Consider the following 27,230-nt stretch of genomic DNA (forward strand, 5'->3'; position numbering starts at 1 on the left):
AAAGGACTTACCGGAGGGACGGCGAGTAAACTGGGACCCACGATGACCTCTGGACCGCCACGAGCGCCCACGTTGTGGAAAGAACGGCTGTCTGTTGGAATAGGCGTCCTGGAATTGAGGTCGCTGGGACTGGAATGAAGGATAGGAGCCTCGGCTCGAGCGAACTGAGCCTGTGAAGGTACGGCCGGACAGACGGCTCCTGCCACTGCCAGCCCTGTGGGAAACCCGAGGGTTAAAGACCTTCCTCATAGAGGACTGAGCCTTGTCCAGAGCCGTGAAGGCTCCCACAAAGCGACCGAGATCCTTAATAAAGGAATCCCCAAACAGGCCCTGGGCCTCGCTACCCATTTCCGTGAGAGCCAGGTTAGATAATTTCGGCTCGATCTTAAACAAAATGGCCTTATGCCACTCAATAGAGAGGGAGGTGTTCGTGTTGCCAGCAATGCATATAGCCCGTTGCAGCCAGCCCCGGAGAATCATAGGGTCCGGAGGGGAACCGGAAGCCACCCACTCCTCAACAATTTGGAACATTTTGTTCAAGGGACCAAAGATATCCAGGAGCTTGTCCTGCGTGGCTTTGAGGGCTGATTCCAGGCCTTTACGGGGGTTCCAGCCAGACTTAGCCAAAAACTGGACCATCTTAGGGTCAACCACAGGAGTATCACAGACCTTGCCCGGGACAATAGGCCGTGGGCATTCCGCCCGTAGCTTGCTGGGCGAGCTTTTGCTTAAGGGTTTACGCACCCTAGCCTGTAAGTAACGGGCCACATGGTCAGGAGGAACCCACTCTGCTGAACGGGGATGGTGAAGTTCCTCGGGATCAAAATATGGTTCACCAAATTGATCAAGGACGGCCGCGTCCGGAGTTTTAGAAAGGTGACCAGTCTGCGAGGGGCTAGCCTGCGCAGCGACCTCTGAGGGGGGGGGTCGCATCATTAGTCAACTGATCCTCCATACTGGAGTCAGATGAATTCCAAGCCTCCTCAACAGATTCTAGATCCGAATCAGAACTAGAGGAAAGTGCCCTAGCACTCCTCCATTTCCTCGCCTGTTCTGCCCGGCGGGTAGGGGCTCGTTTGCGTTTAGGTGGAACGCTATCTTGGATGGAAAAATCATCATCATTCATAGAGGTTCTGGAGGCAGACACACCAGTATGGTGAGATTTAAAAGACACCTTCTTTCCCCCAGATGGCTTATGGGAAGAATCTGAAGGGGGGTCTGTGCTAGGTACAGGCACAGGTAGAGATTTCTTAATGGCCTGAGTCAGAGAAGCTGACAAGGCCGTAGTCATAGAGGACATTGCAGAAGCAATAGCCATAGAAACAGAGTTATTTAATTCCTGCAAAGGGTCAACAGATGGAAGTTCAGCAGAATGATCCTCTCTGGGAGAGGAGTCAACATCAGACATATCCCTAGATTGGGATTGGTGTCCAGCCATAGCAATATATATAATTATGAGGACTGATCAGAAAAAATAACGAAATAGGGATATGCCCCTTTAAGCACAAATGGCCAAATGAAAACAAGAAAGAACCACCTGCAGAGAAAAACGGCCAAGGAGAGAACAGAAGATGCCACAAAATCACCAGACGCTCGACCCGAGGCTCTATCCACCGCACGTCCAAGGACTTAAGATCAGCAAAGCCCGCGAACAACGTGGGAGGAGCCAGGGGTAGGCGCGAGCCAAGTAAACGTCAGAGAAAAAACCCAATCGACGGGAGGACACGCGGCCGCCGAAAGGAAAAACCAGCCAGAAATGGCGGCAAACCGGCAAAGCAAAAAGCCAGCGGACCGCCGCAACAAATCGGCGACGGGCCGCCGCAACGAAGCGTCGGCGGACCGCCGTAGCGAAAAACGCCGGCGGACTGCCGCGGACCGCAGCAGGTAACGAAACACACAGGCAGAAGCCTGTAGGAAGAGAACACCGAAGGGAGGGGGGAGGGATGGGGGAGGACAGGTGAAAGCCGAGCACCCGGCCCAACAGGGGGCAAGGGAAAAAACAGACCAGTTAGTTTTAGCAAGCAATAAAATACCAGATAACGATAAATGTAAATGAATGTAGAAATGTCCAGACAACGGGAAGCCCCACTAGGGAGAAACCCACAGTCCGAACACAGGCAAAAATATAGAAATGAACACAGTAATATATAGCCAAATCAAGGAATACTTATCTGCTGTCTGGGAGCAGCAAAGAAAGAGGAGGATTTTGGATGTGTGTCACCTTTTATGGGATGCATGTTATGTGGGAGGGGTTATTGTATGTACACTCCTACTTGTTTTTCTTATTTACTGTTGTATTTTTTTCTTTGCTGCTGTGTGGGAGTAAAGAAAGGGTTAAGCACAATATGAGCCTCCGTGTCTTGACTTAAAATCATAAAACAAAACATGGCAACAATGAAAAAAAATTGAAATGACCCCTGTTCAAAAGTCTGCATACCCTCAGTTCTTAATACTGTGTATTGTCCCCTTTAGCATCAATGACAGCATGCAGTCTTTTTAGGGCTACAGCAACTAATCGATAAAATCGATAATAATCGATAATGAAAATCATTGCCAACTAATTTCATTATCGATTAGTTGAATCGATTTTCATCGATGATAAAATGAGGGGTTTTTTCAGAGCAAATGCTCTGAAAAATACCCCTCGTTTTATAATCCGTTTCATTCAGTGACTCACAGCACCAGTTCCTACTTACCAGTCCCTCCCTGCAGTCACTCACTGATGATTGGCCCTGCCCATTTCCTTCTTCCATTCCCTCCCTGCAGTCAGCGGCAGATTGGCCCCGCCCCTTATATGAATTTGCCAAAGCATAATTAAGCTCCCCCGCCACGTCAAGGCACACTCTCAATAGGGTGAGGTTTAATTGCACCTCCCCCAACACATTAATCTGGTTTTGGTAGCCGTATAAACTGCTTTGTGTGTCCACTACGTAGGAGGTGAGAGTAGGTTCTCACCCTATTGAGAGTGTGCTTTGACGTGGCGGGTGAGCTTAATTATGCTTTGGCCAATTCATATAACCAAAACCTCTCATTTATATTATGTTTATATATTTGTTGCCAACTTTATTAGGGTGAGAAGCGCAGACAGTTTTTGTTTTTTGTATACATTGTACAGCCAACACACTGTATTTGCAGCATGCTGTTTGATAGGCCTCATATTCTACAAGCAGGTTGGGAAATAAAAACAAGAAATGCATTTTATTTAAAAAAAAATATTCTGCTGTTTGTTTTTAACATCCTGTTTGTTTATTAAATTATTTTAAATAAATTAAATATTTACATTCATTTTTTATCCGATTAATCGAAAAAATAATCGGCCAACTAATCGATTATGAAAATAATCGTTAGTTGCAGCCCTAAGTCTTTTGTAATCGTTGTCTAAGGCCCCAAATTCTTGCAGGTGGTATAGCTGCCCATTCGTCATTGCAAAATGCCTCAAGGTCATGCAAAGTCTTTGGTTGTCTTGCATGAATGGCTTGTTTGAAATCTCCCCAGAGTGGCTCGATGATATTAAGGTCAGAAGACTGTGAGGGCCACTCCAGAACCTTCATCTTTTTCAGCTGTAACCACTGGGGGGTCAAGCATAGACTCTGTACACCTCCTTTTTGGGGGGTTACGGGCTGGCAGCAGAGCCCCCTGAACAGTTACTTGAGGAATCGATAATCGGCTCAATATCTGAGGCACAAAACTATATATGCATTTCTAACACTAACTCACCTCACCCACCCAATTGCCCACCTAACTAAGAAAATAAAAAACAAGATTCTACAAAAAAAAAAAAAGATTAAGCGGCACAATTTCCCGATCAGAACGATCGAGCAATACAGGGCTACAAGGGTTAAATTAATTTAGATTAAAAAAAAAAATTAAATGTCAAAAAATAAATATAAAAGGGAAATAACATTTTAAACAAAAAAATGAGCACCACAAAATCGATGTGGACTCTACCAGATAACAGTGTGCTATTTATTGAGGTCCCTGCCCTAGACCTGGCCCAGGGCACCTACCCTGGCCCAGGGCACCTACCCTGGCCCACCCTTACTCCAGGGCCTACCATTTAGCAAAATGACTTGCCTCTGGTAGTGCTGCTGCCCCTTTGACATGCAGACCTAGCTAAGTGGCAGATGTTTTCTAAATGTTTTATTTTGGGAGATGATAATTAATGTTGTGGACACAATACCAATGTGAAATCTGTTAAATGTAAATGGTGATCTATAATAATGCAGAACTCATTTATAATATCCCATTAAAGTAACATCTGGTAAACTGTTGTTATTAAAACATACTTAATTAACTAATTTTAATTTGACATCTATGTATGGGCCTCATGGTGCCCGATGAAATAAATACAAAACAGTACAAAATAATTTGCGCTATAAAGTTTTTATTAATTCAAATCGAATAAGTCAAACGACATCTAGCTTTTTTAAACCAGAAGTGTTATGTGAGCACTACACGTAGCAATAATATTCACAAACCAGTTATTGGAAAACTTATTTTAACTATATTATCATGAATATAGTTTGAAGAAAACATTTCTTTCGTGTACAAATGTTGACATATTATAAATACATACATAAATATTACACATAATATAAATATATTTTGTATAATAATGAGCTTCACCAGAGTCCTGTTTGGCTTGTTTGTTGTTGTCACATTTCAAGCATGTGTCCTGTGCATACATGATGCCTCTTTGATGCATTGTGGTGGATTTAAAGTCACTGCAAAGTTGGCTTTCATATCCCTTTACTGGAGTAGAACTAGTGTTGACACATTTTTCTATGCTATTTCCTAGACACACTTTTAAGAGGTTGTGGCTGGGGGCGAGCAAGTGTGTAGCCATGGGCATGGTTTTACTGTTGACAGTTAAAATGTTTGGTTTCACAGAGAGAAAGTAGAGGGAAGGGAGAGACAAAAAATAGTAGACAGAAACGAGAGTTGAGAGAATAAACAGGAAAGAAAGATGGATAGGGGACAATATACAGAGGGATGAGAGAAGGTACAAAAAAGTAATAAGAAAAAGGACAGGAGAGAACATGGAAGAGAAAGAGAGAGACATGAAAGAGAATATAGGAAAAAGATGAGAGGGAAAAAAAAGAAAGAAGAGAAAAAATAAAATACAGAAATGAAAGGGGAGAGGAGAAAATATGGGGAGGGTTGCAACAAAGATCTTCTCAAAGCCTGCAAGTTCCGACACGAAGGTGGATCTGGGACATTTAGTTGGTGAATAATGATATATTTGCACGGGCTTATGCTTTACCAAGAACCCTGGGCCAGGCAATCCTTCAAAACTCCTATACGTCTTCAGATGATACCCTTCAAGCATATGCAACAAGGTAAGCTCTCTTTCCCCCTCTGGCATAAAAATCCTAGATCGATGAAATGGGATGCTCGTCAAAAACTCAACTTATAGGTGGACGGAATTGTTGGATGGCCAGTTATTCCCTGTGGCCGATGTACCACAAGATATGTTTAATTTGTTTTAAGAAAGAATTTGTCATATTCAGGAGACCCGCTCGCGGTAGCCAAGCTAGAGCTAATCGGATCGTAGTCTCCTCTAACAGCAGAAGGAGTTTCCCTCATCTCTTTTGGTGCCACAGGTACGCTTTTTGGGGGTACTGACAAGCTGTTTGGGTACAAAGATGGCACACACAAGTGGTTTGGGGAAAAATATGGCCCAGACAAGCTGTTTGGGGACAAAGATGGCCCAGACAAGCTGTTTGGGGGCACTGATAAGCTTTTTGGGTACAAAGATGGCATACACAAGTGGTTTGGGGGCACTGACATGTTGTTTTAGGACAAATGAGGGTTTTGTGTTATTACCAATTTTCAGTATGTGTTTACAAAAAATATATTTTACTTAAGTTTACACGCATTCAATAAAAAAATACTCAGGGAATGCGGTAACTTTAGAACACTATGTGGAAATGCCTGAAAGTGTTCCAGCGCTCAAAAAGGTTAAATGCTTCTATTAAATTTAAACCTAAGATACGGGAGAGAAATATATTCCACATATTGGTCTATTTACTAAAGGGAGAGTTGGCATGGAATTGTGGAATTTACTCCTCGAGGTCTATTCACTAAAGGGAGAGCTGACAGGAAGATTTAAACCAGATTTCTTCACATTGAATTACAATTTCAGCCTTTTTTTTGCTGGAGGAACCTGCCCTTGTTGACCATGTATAACAAACAATGAAGCGAGGGAGTTGAAACCCAACTATCCTGCCATCTCTCCATTTAGTGAATAAACCCCCTTGACTAAGCAATCCAACCTCAGTGAGCTTCTGCTGCGGGAACAGCATTGAAGCATACATTATACAGGGCCAGCTCGGCCCTTCTTGCTGCAGAATCCGGCCAGAATTGGACCTTCGTAAAGTTCGTAACGAATAGTGAAGTGAAAGAAAGTTCCACCAATACTAAGGATAACTATGTGATATCTCCATTAAATCTTCTGGTGGCCGTCTTTGAACTATTAGACGTTCACATAACACCCCTTTACATGCTAAAGTCACACACTGCAGTTTCATTCATTCGGTAACGAGCATTCTCCCAGGCTCCGGAACACCCAATTGGCGGAGCACCATGTCACTCACACATATTCCTCACCTAGCAACCGCTTCTCGTACCGTTACACTACCCCCGCCTACCAATTTTCCTGCCATTCATTGCCAGCCACGCATATGGCGTAGAGCTCCCTGCGGTAGCCTCCACAGCCCATGTACCCAAGTGACTCAGTGATCCCAGCCTCTTCCCCAAAGGCCCCGCCCAAAGTGCTGTTCGACTCCGCCCCACAGTCTCAACTGACTTGGCCGTTCTCCGTTGCTGCGCTACGACCATTCTCGCGTAACGCCATCCCTACATTCCTCGCGTGGCTCCTCCCACTTTTTAGTTTTCTCCCATCTGATGTTAACTTTCCCGTAGGCCCCTCCCTCCGTTAGGCAACGCCCGCCTGTCACCGCACTGGTCCTGTGTCTTGGGCTTTTGTTACTGTGCACCTGGTTGCCCTGTCACACGGATCCCCAGCCTCTGCGCCCTCTCTCTTCCCGCCACCATGGTCAGACAGATCGAGAACCTGGTAAGTGCTGAGGTGTTGTGTCAAGTAATAGCGCCAATACTCTTCATTCTTAAATAGAACCCAGCCTTGCGTATACGGCATAGTTTAAGGTGATATGTGTATATATGTGTGTGTATATATATATATATATATATATATATATATATATAATGTGTATATGTGTGATATAATGCACAGTATTATGTTCACTGTGGTGGTTACGGTTTGACACTAATGACGGCATTAGACATTATATAAAACTATTTTTGCTTAAAGCTGAAACTCTGGTGTCTTTTGTTTTTTTTGTGTGAAAAAAGTGAATTTTAAAGTTTGCAGCACAATAGGGAGTCCACTCCTTTCATTACATCATCATAGTATCTTTGTGCTGAAACTCCAAAGTTGACAGGTAAAACGTCAAAATCGTCTGCTTCTGTGACAAATGGCCTTCAGGTCACAAGAGGGCCAGTGACTCGCATAATAAAGGGTATTAAAGAGGATAACTGGGGTTATTGTGGGAACACTTTTAGTACTAATTAGAAGTTATTGGTGTTTTTTATTGAATTAATATTAACTACTTAGAAACAGCTATTAATTGCAGAATGCCGTGTAAACAGGAGCTGCTGTTGATACAGAAGTGCTTCTGGTGCAAAGTGGTCTTGTCACCATAGCAACCGGAAGAATGACCCTGCACTTGTTACTTTTATAAATAACTCCCATTATATTAGTTTGCTTGCTGGTCCTTTTTAGTGGTAGTACCTTTTATTTATACAGCACTTCGTACAATATATACTATTAAAGGGAACAACAAGACTAGAATCGACAGACTAAGACAATCCGATCCCGCATATTTATGTTGGAATCTGGGGATAATGTTGCAAAAGTGAGCATAAAGTTTAAGACAATTGTTAAAGTGGGTTTAAATGTGTTTGAGATGGAATGCATCGAGCCAGTCGGGCAGGATGGGCACTGCTTCATACAAGACATAGCCCAGTGCTGTGATGGCAGGAATGGGTGGAAATATTAAATGTTGGGTGGTGCACGACTGCACATCATATGCTTTGGGACTTCTGGGAGGGATGGTTTTGACAGACAGAGCCGAACTGGTACCTGGCAACGTGATCACGTGCCCACTACTTGCCCTTTTTGCCCAATTCTGTGACAGGTGTCGTTGGATTGCATGATCAAAGTTTTTTCAGTCTTGTAATAAAAGATTTCAAGCCAGTGCTGATTATGTGTTTGAATAAGATGCTCGTGACAGGTGCATACTCGAAATAAAGCTTCAAAGCACATGCATGTGCTGAGTCATGTGAAGCACGCTACGCTGTTAACCTCGGTCGTCTGGTAAAGCGGCTCGTCAAGTCCATGACAAATACCTGGAAATGACTAGATATAAGAAATACCTGTCTTGCTTCATTGGTACATCCGCCTCTTTCTATGGAATAAATAATTATTAGATCATAAAGGGTTTCGTTATATATGGGACTTTGATACTAGAACTCGTTTTTCCACGTTGCATCTTTTAACAGTTTTCATTTGGACAGGACCGTCCATTATTTCCTCACGCCCCACAGGTCTGTATAATTCTAGCACTGCAGGGCGTTGTCTTTGCTGTCACCCATCCAGTATATATATGCATCAACAGAATCCGGACAGATGCATTACGCAGATTGGTTTATGTTATAAGTGCATTAGAACAACACTCAGGAGATTGAAGGTCTGCAAAAACCGCCAATGCGCTTCTGCATTCACTGCACCTGGCAGCCGTCACCATGATTTCAGTTTCATTTGCTTGTTAAAGAAACCGCCTGCCTTCGGCCCACTGTATGTGTATATTATATATAATGTTTTTTCCTTCACTGGTAAACGTGCAACAGTAAAAGTCTGTTTGTATCACAAACAGGAGCGATTTGGTTCACTAACCTATTAATAAAATAACTTGTTCTCACGAAAACCATGTGGTATACTTTCGGGCTTTATTGCTTTGTCTCCTTGACACAGCACTGTGTTTTCCACGTACATTTGTACTTTGCCTATATGTGATGACACTGTCAATATCGTGATGTATCTTCATACTGGTATGTTTACATTGACTCTCTTGGCACTGTATATTGCTCGGTGCTCTATTCTCCTTTTGTTTTGCATTTATGCCACTGTCAATAAGCAGATTTAAACAAAAAAATGCTAATTAAATGCATAGTAAGTATTTATTAAAAAAAAAAAAAATTACACAGCTGCTGCTTATATCCTCTTCCAAGTGATCCAAGTCTCAACCGTTTGGTCTGCTTACTGGCTTTACCAACTAAATCAGCCGGATTACTTTCTATAGTATATGCAAGAGTCTTGTTTAGATCCCCCAATATCAGTCTGTGATACCCCTCTATGAACAGGTTACATATAAGGTGACACTCATTAAATTGAAACTGGGAATGGCTGTAAACGTAAACATTTTTCTTACTTCTGATTAGGGCTGCAACTAACGATTATTTTAATAATCGATTAGTTGGCCGATTATTTTTTCGATTAATCGATTAATCGGATAAAAAAAATGAATGTAAATTTTTCATTTATTTAGTATAATTTACTAAACAAATGATGTTAAATACAAACAGCAGAATAAAAAAACTTTGATAATACATTTCTTGTCTTTATTTCCCAACCAGCCCCCCAATATATGCACATTTGAGCCCAGGTTTGCTACGCTGCCTCCCAGACATGCCATGCTGCCCCCCACATATACCACTCCACACTGCCTCCCACATATGCCACTCCACGCTGCCTCCCACATCTGCCACTCCACGCTGCCTCCCACATATGCCACTCCACGCTGCCTCCCACATCTGCCACGCCACGCTGCCTCCCACATCTGCCACGCCACGCTGCCTCCCACATCTGCCACTCCACTCTACCCCCCACATGCCACTGTGCCTGATACGCCTTATAGCCCCTGAAACACCACTCCATCCTCCCCAGACATGCCACCCTGCCCTCCCCACATATGCCACGCCATGCTGCCTCCCATATCTGCCACTCCACAATGCCTCCCACATATGCCATGCTGCCTCCCACATCTGCCACTCCACGCTGCCTCCCACATCTGCCACTCCACGCTGCCTCTCACATCTGCCACTGTGCCTGATACGCCTTATATCCCCTGATACCCCACTCCATCCTCCCCAGACATACCACACTGCCTCCCAGACATGCCACTTCTCTACCCCCCGATATGCCACTCTACCCCCAGATATGCCTTATACACCCTGATACACCACTCCGTCCTCCCCAGACATGCCACACTGCCCTCCCCACATATGCCTTATATACTGTATATGCCTTATACCCCCAGATATGTCACTTCACTGCCCCCAGGATTTAGATTCCCCTAAATTAACCCTAAACTCCCCATTAACCATAACTGCCCCTAAATTAACCCTTAACACCCCCTTAACCACAGCATCCCCTAAATTAACCCTAAAGACCCCATCAACCACAGCATCCCCTAAATTAACCCTAAACACACCATTAACCACAACTGCCTCAAATTAACCCCAAACACCCCATTAACCACAGCTGCTCCTAAATTAACCCTAAACACCCTATTAACACAACTGCCCCTAAATTAACCCTAAACACCCAATTAACCATAACTGCCCCTAAATTAACCCTAAATACCCCACTAACCATAACTGCCCCTAAATTAACCCCCACCTCCCCTAACTTTCAGTAGCCCAAATATATATATATATATATATTACATACATATATACACACACACATATATATATATATATATATATATACACACATATACTTACAGTTAGATGAGTGTCACAGCCATGTGGTTCTGGCCTGGAGAAGGAAGGGGCGGGGCCAGTTGTCACAGTGATTACAGGGAGGGGGAGTAAGTAGGAGCTGCTGCTGTGAGACGGAGTCAGACTAAACGGATTATATAATGAGGGGGATTTTTCAGAGCGTTTGCTCTGAAAAAACCCTCATTTTATAATCGATAATAATCGATTCAACTAATCGATAATGAAATTCGTTGCCAACGAATTTCATTATCGATTATTATCGATTTTATCGATTAGTTGTTGCAGCCCTACTTCTGATCAGCAATTTGTATCCTCCATCTGGCAGCAGGAAATACCGTATTGGCTCGGATATAGGCCGCCCACGTATATAGGCCGCACCCTAAAAGTTTGGTGCTTTTTTAAAGAAAAAGTTTTTTTCTTTAAAAAAGCACCAAAAAAACATGCTGCCACTCTGTCCCCCCCCCCCCGAGATATGCTGCCACTCCCGCCCTGCCACTCCCGCTGCCGGGACGATATGCTTTAACAATCTCCCTTGCTGGGACTCCCCCTGTGGGAATTCCCGGCAAGGGAGATTGTTAAAGCACACCGAGCAGACGTGCCGGCAGTGGAGGTCGTTCACGCTCATCGTCGCAGCTGGTGAACGTCTACACGATGCACTTAGACAACCTCCCGTGCCGGCAACCCCCCTTGTGGAAAGTGCTGGCAGGGGAGGCTGTCTGAGCGTATCAGAGAGTAGGATACGGGTCCCCTGCACCGCTGCGGGGATCTGTATCCTAACCCCGCTGCCTGCCCGGCGTCGGGCGGTAGACCCCGAATATAGGCCGCACCCCCACTTTAAAGACTTAAAGTGGGGGGGAAAAGTGCGGCCTATATTCGAGCCAATACGGTAAGTCTTTGGAAAGATTTGACACTGCAGCGGTGTCTTTGTCTATTGTACACGTAACAGAATCTGGCTACATATTTCTTTTATGCCCAAACTGTGTGTGCAAGTGTGCTCCTTCCGTAATCGCGAGTGTGTCATAAAGTAAATATGAAATTATATTTTTATGTTAGCTTTATTTCGGACTACTCCCTTTGGTCTAATATTACTGCAGAGTCATCGTGTGTATTTATATTAGAACTAGATTTGTATACTTCTTTGTAGTCCAAGAAACCAAATCCTAAAAAAGGCGTATAAACCTCTATGGTTTCGTTGTGCACGTTCTAATAGCTCTGCAACAAAAGTACGTTGTAAACTATTGTGCATATACCTTCTCCCGTGTATAGAACAAAACTCTTGTTGTCATTCTTTTGGTAGGGTGTCCCTTTAAATCCCTGTAGTTTGCTTGGTTAGATCTGACCTACCGTTGACTTGTAACACTCGAGTTTAATATTTTACTATGACAGAGTTTGAGGACAGTCTGGGTTTTTATCTTATCAGAATGTATTTGCAGTTATATCGAAATGTTTTGTGTTATGAAGTCCAGAGTCCTGCGGGATACTTTAATAGCAGTTTGTGGCTCAATACTGTGGGTTTAACCCCTTCAAGACCGGGACGTACCTGTACTTCCGAGTCAAAGGTCACCGACAGACCGGGACGTACCAGGTACGTCATCGATGATGCGAGATCCAGCGTCGCTATGGACGCTGGGATCGCGAGGGGCGGCTGCTACTGCCTGCTGGGTGTCCCCAGCGATCCGTAGCAGCCACTCCCCCTCAATTCCGTGCACGTGATCGCTTTTTAAATATATATATATATTAGGGCTGCAACTAACGATTATTTTAATAATCGATTAGTTGGCCGATTATTTTTTCGATTAATCGGATAAAAAAAAAAAGAATGTAAATTTTTCATTTATTTAAAATAATTTACTAAACAAATGATGTTAAATACAAACAGCAGAATAAAAAAACTTTGATAATACATTTCTTGTCTTTATTTCCCAACCAGCCCCCCAATATATGCACATTTGAGCCCAGGCTTGCTACGCTGCCTCCCAGACATGCCATGCTGCCCCCCCACATATGCCACGCTGCCTACCACAGCACTCCACGCTGCCTCCCACATATGCCACGCCATGCTGCCTCCCACATCTGCCACTCCACGCTGCCTCCCACATCTGCCACTCCACCCCCCACATGCCACTGTGCCTGATACGCCTTATACCCCCTGAAACACCACTCCATCCTCCCCAGACATGCCACCATGCCCTCCCCACATATGCCACACCATGCTGCCTCCCACATCCGCCACTCCACAATGCCTCCCACATATGCCACGCTGCCTCCCACATCTGCCACTCCACGCTGCCTCCCACATCTGCCACTTCACGCTGCCTCCCACATCTGCCACTGTGCCTGATACGCCTTATATCCCCTGATACCCCACTCCATCCTCCCCAGACATGCCACCCTGCCTCCCAGACATGCCACTTCTCTACCCCCAGATATGCCTTATACACCCTGATACACCACTCCGTCCTCCCCAGACATGCCACACTGCCCTCCCCACATATGCCTTATATACTGTATATGCCTTATACCCCCAGATATGTCACTTCACTGCCCCCAGGATTTAGATTCCCCTAAATTAACCCTAAACTCCCCATTAACCATAACTGCCCCTAAATTAACCCTTAACACCCCATCAACCACAGCATCCCCTAAATTAACCCTAAAGACCCCATCAACCACAGCATCCCCTAAATTAACCCTAAACACACCATTAACCACAACTGCCTCAAATTAACCCCAAACACCCCATTAACCACAGCTGCTCCTAAATTAACCCTAAACACCCTATTAACATAACTGCCCCTAAATTAACCCTAAACACCCCACTAACCATAGCTGCCCCTAAATTAACCCCCACCTCCCCTAACTTTCAGTAGCCCAAATACATACATACATACATACATACATACATACACTTACAGTTAGATGAGTGTCACAGCCATGTGGTTCTGGCCTTCTGGGAGAAGGAAGGGGCGGGGCCAGTTGTCACAGTGATTACAGGGAGGGGGAGTAAGTAGGAGCTGCTGCTGTGAGACGGTGAGTCAGACTAAACGGATTATATAATGAGGGGGATTTTTCAGAGCGTTTGCTCTGAAAAAACCCTCATTTTATAATCGATATTAATCGATTCAACTAATCGATAATGAAATTCGTTGCCAACGAATTTCATTATCGATTATTATCGATTTTATCGATTAGTTGTTGCAGCCCTAATATATATATATATATAAAAAAATTAAATATTAAAAAAAACCTGCGGTCTTCAAGGGAAGTTTGCCAACGCCGGTCCTGAAAGGGTTAATGACACTAGAGCTACAGTTCTACTATGTTTAGGTGGCCTTATTTATGTTGGATTTTGTACTTGGAAATCACTTTAATGTGCATTCTTCTTTAGTGGAGCTGCATAAGGGCAATGGAGCGTCCCTTTAAAGGAATAACTTATTTCGGTTTCACTCGCCTACCCATTATCCTCTGCTGTATGTAAAGGTCATTCTTGCATCTTGAAAGCCTCTTGCACATGAGAACACAGCCCTGATTGCATTGCATGTAAAGCATTGTGTAACCTAACTGTGTAAATATTTGTTCTGCAAAGTGCAGCAAACGTCCTTACACAATTTAACTCTTGTCACAAAAATAGCAAAATGTGTCTTTATTTGCCACAATTCTCTGGATTCACATATGGTCCATCTGACGTCTGCCCAGGCCTCAGGATAGTACCGCACCTTTAGCGTCTGAAGTCCGCTCATAATAAGTGACTCACAACTGTAGTGAAAAGTGGAGTTACTGCGTGTAAATTATGCTGGGAAATCAGGGGCTCTGGAACACCAGTACTAAACTTTACATGATTTTTCATGCTCTCCTGCTTCAAGAACAATGTAGCGTATTTGCTCGATTATAAGACGAGGTTTTTTCCAGAGCAAATGCTCTGAAAAATACCCCTCGTCTTATAATCGGGGTCGTCTTATAATCAGACCTCAAATAGGTCTGACTATGAGACTAAGATCCAGATCCCCCGCAGGCATATGATAAGGCATATCATGGGGCACAGTGGCATTTAGAGGGTTAAAAGGCATATCATGGGGCACAGTGGCATATAGGGGGTATAAGGCATTTCTGGGGCAGATGTGCATAACTGGGGGGGGCAGGTTGGAAAATAGAAGGAAATAAAACCAAAATATTTTTCTCAATTATAGCTTTTATTAAAAAAAATAATTTACATGAATTAACATTTACTGGTAAAACTTTTTTCCTATTGGGTCGGCTTATATTCGGGCCTTTTCTTTTTTTCCTAAATTAATATTCAGATTTGGGGGGTCATCTTATAATTGAGCAAATACGGTACTTTCCTGAAAAATATAAAAATGCCACATTACCAAGGGCCAATCCAAGTCAGCTCCTCAGGCAAGAAGGGCTTAGCTGGGCCTGTACAATGTGTAGGTAATATCTCAAGACCTGCAGAAGAGGTCTGTAATACGTGGTCAGATTGGTCATTTAAAATGTTTAACATGCCTGCAAACCTTCAGTTTAGTGAATACATTTATACATCAATCACATCTGGGAACGACCATGAATTTTTTAAACCATCCTTGGTGCTCACATCGTCGTTGCTGGTTTAATAATATCTGCGCATCCCAACGGAAATTTTTCCAATTGGGATATAACAATGGAAAGCCCCTTGCTTGAATAAAGGTCGGAATTCACAGTATCTCCACAAGTCTCGATTTTCTTAAGCATTATTATAATTAGCAACAATTGCTATAAGATATGTAATTTTTTTTATTGAAGCCTTGCTCAAAAGATCTTTATTTTGCACCAGATTACAGTATTCTGTAGTAATTCCTGCAAACCTCGGTCCAGGGTTACGACTCATTATCCTTTTATGACCGTAAAGTCATAATCAACAGATGATTAACAATGAGCTAGTTCTAAAGCTTATTACAGTGTTTGTGTTTTTCAAAGCATGATATATTTTTTTCCTTTTTATGAATGAAGTAATACATTTCAGACAAGCTCAGAAAACAAGAATTAAATAATGGTGCTTTTCTCCTTGGTGTACAGCTGACACCCCTACCTGAATACAGACGACATAATGGCACCATTAGCAAATCGCAGAACAATTGGGATGGATTTTCAACCCTTTTCACCCCACTCAAGTGATACCTTTGCCAAAGGTACAGTTTGCAGGAGAGTTGTAGTTTCAGCTCCTAGATTTCACTATTCGTCATGAAGATCAAACTCCAGTGAGTGTCAGGTGCCCACCACCGCACTTACCTCCTTCCCACTCTGCGTTCTCCTCTCCACGTGGGCCACCGACATGCTGGCGCACGGAGCGGGGTTCGGCGTGGTCAGCCCGCTTGCAGGCTGGCACTCACTGTCTCTCCAAATGATGGCCCCGGCCCTCTACCCCACGCCACGCCCCGCAAATCGCCCAGAACACGAGGGGGGCCTTCCAAACAGAAATGGAGGAATGTCCTCCATCTCTCACAGGGGCAGTAGGCAGGACAACTCCAGATGGGGTAATTAGGCACAATTATGATGTCAGAGGGTTGTGCCCCCCCTCCCTATAAAACTGAGTCTCTTCCTACCCAGAGTACTGTGCTCTCAGTATACTCACTACTGTGACAGTCTATCCTGGCTATTTGTCTCCTTGGATTCTGACCCCTTTGCCTGAATATCGCTTGTGAACCTACGCTGCCTGAACGGACCCTCTGCTAATCTTGACCACGATTACGCTCAATCCCTACCGGAACCTCGCTTCTGGCTCTTACCAACATATCCAGCTTTGCATTCAGGGCTCCATCTACTAAACCCTAACATTGTGTTTATGCTACAGGAAGAGTATATACCGTACTGGCCTGAATATAGGCCGCACTTTCCCCCCCCACTTTAAGTCTTTAAAGTGGGGGTGCGGCCTATATTCGGGGTCTAGCGCCCGATGCCCGGGACATGCAGTTCCGGGCGCCAGGCAGGCAGCAGGGTTAGGATACAGATCCCCCGCAGCGGTGCAGGGGACCTGCATCCTACTCTCCGATACGCTCAGACAGCCTCCCCTGCCAGCACTTCCCACGGGGGGAGTGCCGGCACGAGAGATTGTCTAAGCGCATCGGGTAGACGTTCACCGGCAGCGGCGATGAGCGTGGACGACCTCCGCTGCCGGCAAGTCTGCACAATGTGCTTTGAACTGTGAACGTTTGCCCGAACAATCTTCCTTGCTGGTACTGCCCATGGAGGAAATGCCGGCACCGGAAGTTAAATACGCGTTATGCGTAGATGTCCCCCTCCGTCCCCGCAAGACCCCATGGAGTCTGCACCGGTAAGTCTGGTGGGGGGACACATCTTGGGGACAGAGTGGCAGCATATCTCGGAGGGGGGTAGAGTGGCAGAATATATCGGGGGGGTAGAGTGGCAACATATCTCGAGGGGTAGAGTGGCAGCATATCTCGGGGGAAGTAGAGTGGCAGCATATCTCAGGGGGGTAGAGTGGCAGCATATCTCGGGGGGGATAGAGTGGCAGCATATCTTGGGGGGAGGCAGAAACTTTTTTCTTTAAAAAAGCACCTAACTTTTAGGGTGTGGCCTATATTCGGGTGCGGCTTATATCCGAGCCAATACGGTAGTTAAAATCAGTGAAAGTTCTCCAGGTTCCTCACCCTTTGAATAATGCATTATGCAGGGCTCCACTCTTCTTTCTGGGGGAACTTTCCAGTGTTGAACCTTTTATAATGAATAGCAAAGTTGATGGAGTTACCTGCCAACACCCCCTTTAGTATATAAATAGGGCTCCTGGATGCCAACCATGCATCTCATATATGGTGGTACTTTTGAGCTGGCTAACAGCTAACTTCCCCACTCCCTGCAGTATAAGTGTATGTTTAACTGTACATGTGAAATTCAGTAACCCTTAAACCATTCATTGTTCCTAAACCCATTAATGACGATGTGTTGTGAGCCCGTACATGTACAGGCTTTGTTGTGAAGGGGTTAAAGAGAAAAGCCTGTTTTATTGAAACAGAGTGCCTCCACTGCCATGAAGAGAATGCTGCAGTTTGGTGACAGATCAACTCCTCTAACAATAGTGAAAAACGGCAAGTTAAAGTCCCCATCCGTGCCTTTAGGCAGGGATCAATCTGTAGAGCAAATATGTCTGATTGTTACCATCGAAACATTGTGAGATTAATATGGCACTATGCCGGGATCCGTGATTGTGATATCACCAGTGCCACCCGCTCTAAAAGCTTCTCTCGGCATCTCAGGGGGAAATAGTGTCCCGGCCCCTGGCACTCAAAGGTTAAATATAAGAGTCTCGGGGTCACATTCCTATAAAAGGATCTGACACGTCAGTTTCCTTTTATACAGGTGCGTAAAGCTGCTGAAATTAGCAGAGGGATTCATTATTTTACAGGTACCTAATGAAAAGCACCCACAAATCCGTTTGGCCTAAGCTTTAGCTTGTTGATTTTCATTCTGAAAGTCTTATTGCGCTCTGAACTTTGCATCGATGGAATTACATAACAGCCGAGGATTGTTTTCTATAAAATATTAACAAAGGCTGCACTTTGAGCCATGTTTTGAGTTACTCTGTGAGTAAACTTTTCTTAGGAAGGCTTTTTTTTTTTTAGGCGTACACACATCAAAACACTGGAGAAAAGATTCATTTTTATTTTGTGTAAAACCGAGGGTTTCTTCGACCATATATCAGCTTCTGAGAGTTGTTCCAAGTTGCATCCACACTGACTTCATGAACAACAATTTGTGACCCGGTCTCTATGAAACCTGCTGTAAAAGCAAATATCATGTGTTAAACAGAACACTTTCCAGACTTTCTACTAATTGTTTCTTACTAGCAAGCGTTGGTCCATTTTTTTTTCTTTTTCCAGACTGGGGCAACACGTGAGACATTTCTGTAGCGTTTTACTGTGTTTGTGGTGTATTGCGCCAGCACTTGACCCAACAGGTTGATCATCAGGACCAAAACGGGGCAGAGATGGCCCCAGACCCAGTCTCATCATAGCCTTATGCCATCAGGGTAACAGGGCATCGGATGTTTCAGAGTGCAGACATGGCATCGCCTACTCTCCTTCCATCTCTGCCGCTTTACTGTTTTCTTCATCGTTCTTGTCCTTCTAATTAGCTTAGTTTCAGTTGCGTATGGGTGAAATATCACCTGTCATTTGTACGGTGACATCAGCACAGCTAATAGGGTGCTGTCGGCATGGCAGCACTAGTGTGTCTGCTTTACTCATTAATAAATGCCTCTGGCAGGAAAATGATTGCTCTTTTTTTAGCTTGCTGTATATTTGTAGCGTAAGATGCACTGCTCTAAAAAAAACTAAACTTCTAAGTGGCAGAAACCATAGAAGAACAACTGGAGATAATGAAGTTATTAAAATGAACAAAAGTGAACTGATTATATTTCTTAAGAGCTAGTTGTTAAAAGGTTGGGCTAAGACCCCAAGTCTATAAGGGAAAGAGCTGAATTAGGGTGTCTCAAATATGTGTAGTGTTTGTGTAGGGTAGGAAGCCATCTACAACAACTCTAGATGTATAGCATGAGTAGCTAACTGCTTGCTTCAGATGTTGTAAGTCTACAATTCCCATGATGCTCAGCTTGTTGTTGCTTAGCTACCTGTTAGTTCCCATGCTATACATCTGAGATGGATGTGCCAATCGGCTATCGGCCCTGTGTACACATCGCTATAGTGTGTCCAGAGGACTGCTACGGTTGCTAACTGTCCCAGGTGACTTGTTATTCAGTATCATCCATTTCTGCTTCACTGTGACCAGGAGGAAAAGAGGAAGGAAAGAGTGAAACAGGGGTTTTTTTTACCATTTTTACCAAACTTTGATTTCCTCTTTTTTATATTTTATGTACCCACACAAATTAGGCTGCACCCCCCCTTACAATTATTACAATGTCAGCAGCTAAACCCATCATCATACCTTATGATATACTTCATCTGTCCCTCTTTGTCCATTCCTTGTATCTATCTATTTCCCATCCCCTCTGGAATGTAAGTTATGTTTTTGTTTGTTTTTTTTTCCATTTTTCGCATAGCATTTCTTCTATATGGTAGGTGCTGTTGTTGAACAATAATCCAATGATTAGAGCAATACCTTGCATACATTGCTTCATAAATGTATATTGTATATATGTACATTTGAGGTTCAACGTAACCTTGTTTTGAGGAGGTATATGTACCTCCCAAGGAGTGTTAGAAGGTACGTTTATAAGTTAGAGCAGGGCACTTTTAACAATAACATTTAACACTAGTTGCTCTTACAAAGAAATTCTAGATAAAGAAGAAGAAAAGATTGGATTCCTCTGTTTTCTAGATTTTTTTTGGGAGGGGGGGCACTATATTATATAACCTTCTGGCTGGGCTTGCCCTATGGACTTAAAATTAAACTCCCCCCGATGTAAGTGCACAAATAGAATCATGAGTGTATGAGATTTCACACTGTGCTGGGTCATGGGAAAAAATAAATATATATATTTAACAATGCTGTTTTTCATTGTTAAGTTAGTGGGCGTATATATTTAATATCGGTTACATTGCATTTTTTTCTAACACAATACACTATATTTATACTATATTATTGGTGTCTAAAGAAACCCATCCATAATTAATGTGGGTGCATAAAATAATAAAGAGGGCATTCAGCATTGAATAATTTTTTTTATGAAATGTGTCTAAAACCATTTGGTTGTAAAGGCAAATTGTTTTGGCACAACTATATTAACCACTTTTATTTATTTCACGTGTTTAGGGAAGGAATGATGCCCTGGCAGTGTTCCAAGCCACCAATAGATCTGAGACACCAAGCCCTTGTGCCTCTTTTTTTAAGAGTCTGCAGAGCACAATCCTCTCATAGTACTTAAACCCAACTGCACTGATTGTGATGTTATCTTAGTACTAAACCACACACATGGCCACATGGGGCTTTGTTATCTACAGACACAATATATATATAATCTTTTTATTTTTTCATCAAACTGCAGAATGCAAAATACATATTTGGGACCACAGAGCATATGACGCCAAGGGATTATGGTAGTTTGTGAGGGATTTCTTTACAGAGATGGTCTTCTAGCCTTGAATCTCGGGACCTTCAAACTTTAAACGACTTTATTGAAACAGGCATGGATTTTATTTTTTATTTTTACAGATGAAACTATGCAGTACATTTGCTTTAACCCCGTGCCAACTGCTTGAGATGCATAGTTGGCCAAGTGGACCTGCCAGTTGCCAATAGCGCAGGCATCCGCATCGACCACATGCTCGCTGTCAGAGTCTCATGTCCAACAGTGAGGATCTGACGGCACATGTGGATACTGCTGGTGTCCGTTCTGTCAGTGACAGGCTGTGCTGAAATGTTATTTTTTTATTGAGCACACTTACATTTTAATAGGGGGAAGTCAATTTTGGTATAACTAAGGGGTCTTTTAGTACCTATTTTAATAAGTTTTGAAAATTAAAAGGGCCACTTGGCTGTCATATGCATAAAAATACATATGATGGCTGAATTGTGCCTTTAAAACGGATGAATGTTTTAACCCCTTCACGACAAAGCCTGCACATGTACGGGCTCAAAATGCATTGTCATGAATAGGTTTAGGGTCACCCATTGTCCTGAAGGGGTTAATTGTCTGTCTTAACCAGTCTGTCAGTCGCACTTTTACAATTTACATTGTAAGGCAAAGTTTTTATTATTAGATATTATTTAAACAAGTATAAATTCGTTTTTTGTTTTTTTTACATTTCAGGACGAATTCAATAAAGCCCTGGCCGAAGCCGGAAGCAAACTTGTAGTTGTCGATTTCACAGCTACATGGTGTGGACCCTGCAAAATGATTGCCCCTTTCTTTCAGGTCAGTGAGCAAAACAATTTACTTATAAATGAGTCATTTTCCCATTTTGGACGTTTGACCTAGTGATTTGCATATCCTATACATCTGATCTTGCAAGCGCACAAAGCAAAATATAAATGACGAAACATTCGATTGTGCCAGGGTGTACATCTCGGTAATTCCTGTTTTTACATATTGTTACAGCCATGTGCATGTTTTCTACTTATGTCTTCATGCTCTTGAATCACGTTATCCATCACCCCCAGTGTGTCTGTAGCTGCCTGTAACAGGCTGTTGTACTGTGATATTCCCATCATCGCTTAAAGGGGTAGCGCCATTGCAGGTGCACATTGTTTCTATTAAATAAAGAGCTGGGGCAAGACAGGACATCAGTGACTTCAAAAAGAAAAAATATAAAAAAATCAAATAAAAAAAAGACTGAGATCATGTGCCTTTGTTAGACTTGCTTGGCTTTCATGTCTACCACAGCAATTAGTTTTTCTTAGCAAACATTTCACAATTTGTAATCCTTTTCTATTTGAGATATATTAACGTTTTACCCTTTATCTCGCTTTTAAACAGCCACCTGGCCCTTCATATTGTATGAAGTTCTTCAAATATTCAACCTATTCAGGAATGCGTTCTGTAGTGTAGTGAGCTTGCCAAATAAAAATTCCTTAATGTCTCATTCTTATGTCAATTTTTAATGTAATTTTTTCTTTTTTTTTTTCTTTCTTTCCAGTCTTTGAGTGAAAAATATCCAGATGTTGTGTTCCTTAAAGTGGATGTAGATGATGCACAGGTAAAATGCACATGTTTTGTCATTGTATCATGGCATGATTTCCTCTGAGCTTTCAGGCTGCATTTTCACATGACGCCGTATTTATATAAGGGCAGCGTGCACAACAATCCCCATTACTCAGAAACGTGTCACAAGCATTCACTGGTTCTCATGGCATGTCCTACAGTTTGTACAAAAAATATTAAGGATACCTTGGACTTAAAAATAATTTGGCCATGTTTTATATATATATATATATATATATATACATTTTTCCTTGTCTTGCAGCAAAAGCTGTATGCACAAGCATGTATATTTCTTAACTTTAACATATCATTTGATGGAAGATAAGAACCATACGGCCATCTAGTTTCCCAAATGAGTCACTCATTGGTCTTGTCTTAGAATCTGGATAGCGTTATGCCTATCGCATGAATGTTTAAATTCCCTCTTTGAATTAGCCTCTTTAAAGTAAACTTTAACTTTTTTTTATGTCGCATCCAGGCCCAGACTGGCCATCTAGCACACTGAGCAAATGATTCCGCTCTTTACCTGCCACAAAAATAGTTCTAAGGAACCCTAAGTTTGTAAGATGCTCATTAACTTATCAACCAATGTATGTTATGCTTCAAATAATTATAGCTACCATGCAAAAATAACTTGTCATACCGCTGCAGAACCAGTAAACGTTAATTCTTTTGTTGAATAATAGTTTAGTTTTAGTTAAACCTTTAAAAATAGAGCATACATGCTGTTTTCTGTCACTTAACAACCCTGAGCGGTTAGGCGAGATGAGAATTTAAGAGTATATCCTCTTATGGACCAGCTGAGGTAACTTAATCTGCAAGGTATCTTCTTTCACTGATGTGGCATGGCTAAAGTGGTTTTCACTAAGCATTGGTGTGGGACTTGAGTAAATGTCTATGTTTCACTGCAGGAGCATCAAAGAATGGCGGCCCATTAACTTCCCTGCTCGCTTATGTTTTTAACCCTGAACCACTTTGAAAGCAAAAGTTAAATTCAACAGAGCTTGCTGAAAATCTGTTGACTAGTTAAAGGCGGCTACAGCTTTTAACATAGCTTAATCAATAAAACTACAGTACCTGTAGCTTGGCTTGTTCTTTGACAGGGAGTATGCCCTGTCACTGATTGACATCTTATGCGGCCAATCGGTGGCAGGAAAGTGCTCCCTTTGAAATCAATCAGAAGATTTTACACATGCACAGGTCTAACATCAGAGCAAGAGAGAGGGCTGACTACAGGGAGATGCATTTGGCAGAATGGGGTGGGGTGGGAAAAGGGGCAAATGCCTTTGTTGGATTCTGCAGAAACCCACGCATATGAATAACTAACTTCCCTGGTAGACTGAGAAACCTGAAGAGGTGTTGATTGGATTACTTGAGTACTGGGCTGGACATGCGTTGCCTCACGTCCAGGGTTGAGCCTCAAGACTCTTGCCAAACAAAGTAATTTCAAGCAGAGGTTCAGGCAGATAACAATCAAGTTCACTCAAGAGTTCAATATATCACATCAAATATATAAAGATTAAATCCAAAACAAAACTTCTGAGGATATTGCATAATGGTGGGAAAGTTTAAATAGATTTCAGACCAGCGGCAGCAAGCACTCTGGTTCACTTCCAGCCAGTCCATGCCAGATTACAAAAATAGCTATTTGTTGATTTTACCGTTAATCTACCATAATTCTTCCAAAAAAACAAGCAACAAATAAACCCATATTGTGTAACTTTCTTAACATGAAGAGTATGAGGGCAAGCATCTGGGTAGCCCTTTATACACATGTAACTCTGATGCAAAGTGGGGCAATCCCTGTAACTAGTGGGATGTTCCTGATGGCTACGTCTCTTTCAATAACGCTAACTAGACAGCTTCTTATATACTTAACAATGATGGCATTATTATTTTAAGGAAAAGTGCAAATTTGCCATACTCCTTGATTACACAATATTGCTCTGTGCTTACGTTTGATGTATTGTCTTGTCAAGTCATATTTTAACCCCCTATGTTGCATGTTCCGATCTTTGTTATTTTCCTGTTACCCAACTGGCGGTATTTCTTTCCTCTGAAACAAGATTTGACAGTTGCATATTACACATACTTCCCAATTTTCTTCAAAACGAATGAAGGTATAAAGCAAATTTGGTAAAGACGATACCTTTTATTTCTTAACTTAAATATAATAAACTGCAAGATTTTGAGAATATTTTAGTCCACAGTATTATATGCCTTCTAAACTAAAACATCAGAGACTTAAACTACATCACAATAAAGAACCATTTTCAACCTTTATCATTTTAATGTTAAGCTGTTTTGCTATAATATGTAGTTGAAAAAAGATCTCACAGTTGATTTGAGATAGTATCGTTCCAGTCTTATTTCACCTTGCCTCGGTAAATATATTCCAAATGCTTGAATGTTTATTGCGTTGTGTGTATACATTCATTTTCATACTGTAGTTGACAATTTATAGAATATAAGAACAAAGAATATTCTTTCCAACTTGCTCCCCTTCACACTGTTATTGTTTCTCGTGGCTATGAAAACTATGTTAAATGGTTAATATGCTCTCTCTGCAGGATGTGGCTGCCCATTGTAATATCAAATGTATGCCAACATTTCAATTCTATAAAGATGGAGCACGGGTAGGTTTCTTTGTTTCAATTGTATCCTTGCATGGTTTAGACACCTAGTTAAGTTATTATGTTGTACTCATTATGCGGGGCAATACAGTTCCCTTTAATAGAAGGTACTTTTTTGTGTTCGTACTGTTTGACCTCCTTTTGTAGTATACAGAAAATCTACAGACAAAACAAATTGTGCATTTAAGAAATATTTGGTAAAAATGTACCTAGTATTCGTTCATAAAAAGTGAAGAAAACCCACTTGGAGTTAATGTGGGATCTTTTTTTTTTTTTGAGAATTTCCTGAAAGCTCATCGTGACTGCATTCCGAAAATATTTTTTGTGTATATAAATGCTCTGACTAGGATAAAATGTTTATATTTTAGTGTGTGTTTATGTATGTGTATATATACACACACTCCATTGTATGTGCCTGTCATTGCAATGACATGTCCAAAAATCTTCCTTCTTCCTCCTTTTCACTCCTCTTTTCCTCCCTTGGGTGCAGTATTTCTTTGGCACCCCCTGTAACTGTACCCTGTGCAAACCACCATAAACACACACACTCTCTGTGCGAGCTGTCACACATTGCTGTCCTACTACTGTAATATTATATAACATGTTATGTGACTCCACTGGTCTCCTGGTCAGAGGGAGCTGAATGGGGTTAGGTCAGAACAGATAGGAGCTGAAGGGGGCAATTCAGAGCAGAGGGGATGGAAGGGGGTAGGTCAGAGCAGGGGGGGGCAGGAAGGGGCTGAAACAATCAGAGGGGAGCTTGAGAGAGCAGGTCAGAGCAGAGGGGTATGTGGAGAGGTGGGTCAGAGCAGAGTGTGCAGGTTAGAACACATGGGAGCTAAGGAGTGTGGGTCACAGCAGAGGGGTGCTAAAGAGGGTTGGTCAGAGCAGAGAGGAGCTGGAAGAGGTTGGCAGGATCAGAGTGGAACTGTTAGGTACAGGTCAGAACAGAAGAGGCTGGGAGGAGCAGAAGGGGCAGATGAGGGCCTAGGAGGGTCAAATAGTAACTACAGATCATAACAGTGGGGGAAGAGGTGTCAGGGGGGAACTAGGGAGGACGGATCAGATCAGTTATTTTTTTACGCCCTGTCAGTACCCACACACCACTGTATCGTCCATGTGTAAAGCACAAAAACAATGCACACAACACTTAATCTTATTTTTTATACTAATGTTGAATGAGAATTCAGAGCCTTCAAAAATGATAGTATATAGTATAGACTTTTATTTTTTTATCAGTTTGTGGTTCGTCCATCCAAATAATGTTTACTATACCTTTTTTTTTTTTTTTTTACAGGTACATGAGTTCAGTGGTGCTAATCAGAGCAACCTAGAACAGAAGGTTCAGGAACTGCGTTAAAAAGAATCAGAAATGGAATGTTTGCTTATATATATTTCTGTATGCCACAGCCTTTTTGAAATGATAAATTCATTATAAATATATACACAAATACCCTGCCCCATGCACGCTGCTCAGAAGTTATAGGAAACTTGTAACCTCTTTCAACAGTTTAGAATGAACTGTATGACAACTGCATATTAAAGATTGAATAAAAGGAATATTATATCCTAATACTATGCTGTTTTTTGGGTTGTGGGCAGATTAACATCCCCAAATGAGCTTGCGAGCGGGACTCTAATGTATCGTTTTATTTTAGTCTGTCAATTCTAGTCTTGTCATACCCTTTGAATATATGTATTGTAAGAAGCCCTGCGTACATTGTTGGTGCAATCTAAATAAAAGATAATAATAATAATAAATGAGTTCCACTAATATGTTACCAGGTATATAAAAAAAGAATGTAATATATTGCTCATCCATTTGGAATTCTAAATATTAGTAAAAAAAAAAGGCCACAATAACTGTTGCTAATTCTGTGAGAGTTTTTTTATCATTACAATGCATACTGGGGTTCCTCAGCATACTGTCTTTACATTTAGCGTGTCCTTACCCACTAGCTTCAGTCCCTTGAGATGCATTCAGCTGCATGCACAAGGCTCTAGCGATGGCTTGTGCAAAATGTTGTGGGTTTAAGCAGATCATCTGCGCACACGTGGAGCTCCCATTGATTTTAGAGTAC

General features: G+C 42.3%; 1 protein-coding gene across 1 annotated transcript; it reads left to right on the plus strand.

Annotated features, from left to right (window-relative positions):
- The first annotated feature begins 6,908 nt into the window (after positions 1 to 6,908).
- On the plus strand, positions 6,909 to 26,910 carry LOC128495190 (thioredoxin-like). The gene is made up of 5 exons (XM_053465858.1): positions 6,909 to 7,078; positions 21,626 to 21,730; positions 22,452 to 22,511; positions 25,087 to 25,152; positions 26,447 to 26,910. The coding sequence occupies exons 1-5, from the start codon at positions 7,055 to 7,057 to the stop codon at positions 26,507 to 26,509; spliced, it is 318 nt and encodes a 105-aa protein (XP_053321833.1). The 5' UTR covers positions 6,909 to 7,054; the 3' UTR covers positions 26,510 to 26,910.
- The last annotated feature ends 320 nt before the right edge of the window (positions 26,911 to 27,230 follow it).

Source organism: Spea bombifrons, chromosome 1 (assembly GCF_027358695.1).
Source record: "Spea bombifrons isolate aSpeBom1 chromosome 1, aSpeBom1.2.pri, whole genome shotgun sequence".
Classification (NCBI taxonomy): Eukaryota; Metazoa; Chordata; class Amphibia; order Anura; family Pelobatidae; genus Spea; species Spea bombifrons.

What these genes read in the sequence shown, in the direction of transcription:
- LOC128495190 (XM_053465858.1), top strand. Translation starts at nt 7,055, where the DNA reads ATGGTCAGACAGATCGAGAACCTG. An exon ending in TGATTGCCCCTTTCTTTCAG is followed by an intron (nt 21,731 to 22,451) that starts GTCAGTGAGCAA and finishes CTTTCTTTCCAG; the next exon opens with TCTTTGAGTGAAAAATATCC. An exon ending in TGGATGTAGATGATGCACAG is followed by an intron (nt 22,512 to 25,086) that starts GTAAAATGCACA and finishes CTCTCTCTGCAG; the next exon opens with GATGTGGCTGCCCATTGTAA.